The sequence below is a fragment of the Silene latifolia genome, chromosome 1 (assembly GCF_048544455.1).
Source record: "Silene latifolia isolate original U9 population chromosome 1, ASM4854445v1, whole genome shotgun sequence".
In the NCBI taxonomy this organism is placed as follows: Eukaryota; Viridiplantae; Streptophyta; class Magnoliopsida; order Caryophyllales; family Caryophyllaceae; genus Silene; species Silene latifolia.
The window spans coordinates 39,195,624-39,199,675 of record NC_133526.1 but is presented as its reverse complement, the minus strand read 5'-3'; the positions used below and the strand labels follow the sequence as shown (position 1 = coordinate 39,199,675).

The 4,052-nt window shown below is 32.9% G+C and overlaps 1 protein-coding gene across 1 annotated transcript; it reads right to left on the bottom strand.

Moving 5' to 3' along the window:
* Window positions 1-2,045: 2,045 nt before the first annotated feature.
* LOC141644325 (cysteine proteinase inhibitor 5-like) lies at window positions 2,046-2,384 on the bottom strand. The gene has a single exon (XM_074453822.1). It carries the CDS (start codon window positions 2,382-2,384, stop codon window positions 2,046-2,048), a length of 339 nt encoding a protein of 112 aa, XP_074309923.1.
* Window positions 2,385-4,052: the final 1,668 nt, after the last annotated feature.

The following is a 4,052-nucleotide window of genomic DNA, read 5'->3' as shown; positions in this document are numbered from 1 at the left end:
TTTGTGAACGTATTAAGTAAAAAAGATATGTTGTGGTTACAACATACAACCATGCATGAGAAATTGAGAATCTTTTTTAGAGGAATTACTAGAGTATCATTTTCTCTTTACTACTCTCTCTGTCTCGGTCATTTGTTGTTCTTTTTCATTTTATGGTGCTCAGTCAATTATTTTCCTTTCTATTTTAAGAATGAACTTGATGAGCAATTTGATCATTCACACTCAATTTGTCCACTTGTCATTTAGTAATTGCCCAATCCACTTTTCCTTATCTTTGTACAAAAACCAAAGGACAACAATTGACAAGGACGGAGGAAGTAAAATATTAAGAAAAGCTTTGAATTTTCCCACCTAAAATACATTAGCTATAAGATGGACCTTAATTTAAGAAATTATTTTATAATTATAATGTATCAGAATATTTTATCAAATATTAAAACTTTCATAATTGGACTAATTGTTTGACTTATATTATTAAACATTTTCCTCATACATGTATCTATACACAGATGTGAGGTATTAATGAGAAAGTATTACAAATATATTAATTAAAAAAAATATTATAACCAATATTTAATTTAATTTCCAAAATGAAAGGAAGGTCCATTTATTGAGTTACAAGTATTTCAACCTTCTTAGAATTGCTAGAGTTTACTTTAACCCAAATTTTTTGTTCTTTTTGAGTTAATTAAGGGATGGCGACACTTTTTTAGTCTCCCACCATACAATTAATTTTATACATTTAATTAAAATATAATTCACATATTTTGGACAAATATATAAAACAACTTTTCTCATTAAAGACGGGCACTATCCGTCACAATTCATGTTTGAAAATGGATAGTGCCCCTATCACAATAGCACAAGTGTGGCAGGACAAGTGGGGCGTTCCATTTAATTCCCACTTAATTTGTGTATATAGAAATAATAGAGTAGAAAGATTCAGTCTAGTGTCTAATACGGGCCATGAATTTGATATGGGCCTAAAATAAAGATGAACCTTGTGCTCCAAGCCCAACTTTGCTGCAGACAAAGCCAGAAATAAAACATGGGCTGGTTTTCTTTGGCCCAACTTTACAATATTTGGCAATTTCACGAATCACAAGTTCACAACACTATCCTACCAGTCTACCACTACTATCAGTAGCCAGTAGAGCTGGCAAAAACTGCCCGCCCCGCCCGAAACTCGACCCGAAACAATCCAAAAATTGGATGAAACGAAACGGACTGACCCGATAATTGATAACAACCTTATTTTTTTCCAACCCAACTCGACCTGTACCGAACAGACCCGACCCGTAACCGGATATTTGCTCAAACCGATAGATTACCAGATAATGAACTAGCTTAATAATGGTTTAAATAAACCAAATTGATATTCATCTTAATTATTTTTACTTAAAACTACAATTAATACATCTACACTCGCCACTCGTTGATGACCCGACCCGAAAAGGCGAAGATGACCCGACATGAACCGAACCGACCCCAACTCGTCACTGACCCGACATAACCCGAACCCAATATAACCCGACCCGCTTTGACCCGGCTCATAACCGACCTGAGTGACCCGATTGTCACCTGCCCACCTCTATCAGTAGGTCTCCATCTTGTCACAAATTATAATATGAACATTTTATAATAATATATAAAGTAACCATCTAGAAATTTTTATTTATCAAACATTACATTTTATCATAAAATGGTAACATTTCTCCATCATAATCTTGTGACGCGTCACAAATGACAATTTGCGATATTTTATTTACTCGTGAAAGGTTGTATGAATCAACATGGGTATTCTTGAAGATGTTCAAAACTTAGATTGTTACTAAACAATTTAATTTTGATTGATTTCCGCCTAGTTGAATTATGATTGGTTTTGTGTCTTTTATAGAATTACGACTTATTATTGTCTTTTACTAAAAACAAGCTGATCTGATATAAAAACATGAATCACGAAGGTAAATTTTTGGGAATAAGATTATTATAATTTGATTATGCCCAAAACTTTAGGAATAACATCGTCACAACTCACAAATAAACTAATTACGTAACAATTCGACAAAGCTTAACAATTCCATGATTTTCCCAGTTTCAAATACATGTGCTTGATAAGATTTTGCTTTGCCTTCAGCTTTCGCGTCAAGGACAAGACGATATTGAACCCCTTTAGCCACAATATATTCACCCTTTTTTATCTTCACCAATTCCAATGACTTCCCGGTCATCTTATTGTTTTCAAGCACAGCAAATCGAGCAACGTCGACTAGGCGAGGATCGGTGATGCTCTCAACGGGTTCCCATCCATCAATGCTTGAGGCACGTGCAAGGAATATTACAAGGACAAAGGAAAATAAGATGATTGAAGAAGGAGAGTTCATTTTTTGTAATTGTTTGTTATTTGTTTGAATTAATTTGTGTATTATTTTTTTGCTTGATCATCTTTTGGACTTAAAAAATGGTATATTTATAGTCTATAAATCTACCTAGAGCGTTCATTTTATTATCATGGATAGATACATTTCCAATAATGTTTTATCTTAATAGGGAATTAAATCCATTTTGTGATTTTGTACAAATTTATACAGTAGTTTTTTTTTAATTTGTTGTATGAAATATGAACACTGGTTTAGAGCCCCTGTATATAAAAGTTTTTTATTTTTCATAAACTAATGTAATAGCGGTATTTCATTAGTATTAAAATGTTGCACTGCTAGAATTTACAAAGTGGTAAAATAAAAATGAACCCATGAATTTCCCGGGTCGTAAAACTAGTTGAAATACCGAGTTTATAGTTAGGGTTTTTTAAAAATGGATAAGAGTACATATTTTTAGACACAAATTCTCATTAAAGACGGACATTATCTGTCACAAGCTGAAGACGGATAGTGTCCATCTCACAAAATGCAAATGGATAGTGCAAGTGGGGATATACAAAACTTAATTAATTAAATAAACAACTCTCCTATAGGACCGTCCTATAATATAGGACGGACCATTAAAAGAAATGAAGCAGCCCAATAACAGATGGATAAATAAGAGTGAAAATAAATTAAAACCTATCTCTTCAATTACCAATTTACCATTCCAAATTTGAAATCTACTCCTCCACCGTGGAATTACCGTTCCCGCCTCTTCCCCCGCCTCTCAGTCCACGCCTCACCACCGTCATTTACTCCATCGTCTCTGCAACAAATATCCTCAGACGTATAGGATTGTCGTTTTCATCATCATGGTTTGGTGTTTTATCTCCCTCCACCAATCTGTTAAGATGAAGAACGATGAGTCGATGATAATTATTGTCAAAGTCGGCTAGCTAGATTTGGAATTTGATCTTGAAAGTTTCTGATTTCTAAATAGGTTTCCATATTTCTACTTTTCAACCAATTGTTTTACCTTAAATACTCATTTTTTTTTATAGTGAGGACTATGATTTTTAAGTTGAAAACTATAGCTTGCAAATTAACTTAAAACCTTAATTAAATTTTAAGTTTAATTGGCATATATACATACTTAAAAATCAAAAGAATATAACTTCAAAACTCACAATATTAGTTTTGACACTTTGTCAGATTGTCACTATGATTAAAATCCAAGTTTTTATTTTTGTTACTTCTCAATTTGTCAAACATGGTTTTTAGATTAATAACTATCCATTTTAGCTTGAAAACTGTATATTCTAACTAAAAAATTAGTGACAGCAAAATGAATATTTGCGTGAAGAAGTTGTGTGAGTCGACTATGGACTTGAGTTGAGGTCGCCATACATATACGGGGAACTTATGGCCGGTCTCACAAATTGACTTGGGGTGTTGGAAATCATATTTTAAATATCACATATTTTAGTTTAAAGTTTTAGTCATAAAAACTTAAAGATCTTATGCATGCAAAACATATAAATAAGTGTAGAGGAAAACCGGTTCCTTACATTGAATATTTCGGTTTATGGGCACAAGTAAGATCTCCTACCTTCACTTGTTCTTGAGCTATGAAGAGTAATAGGATGATCCTCCAAAGACTTCAAGTATAGAAGTCACTCCTCTTGATTG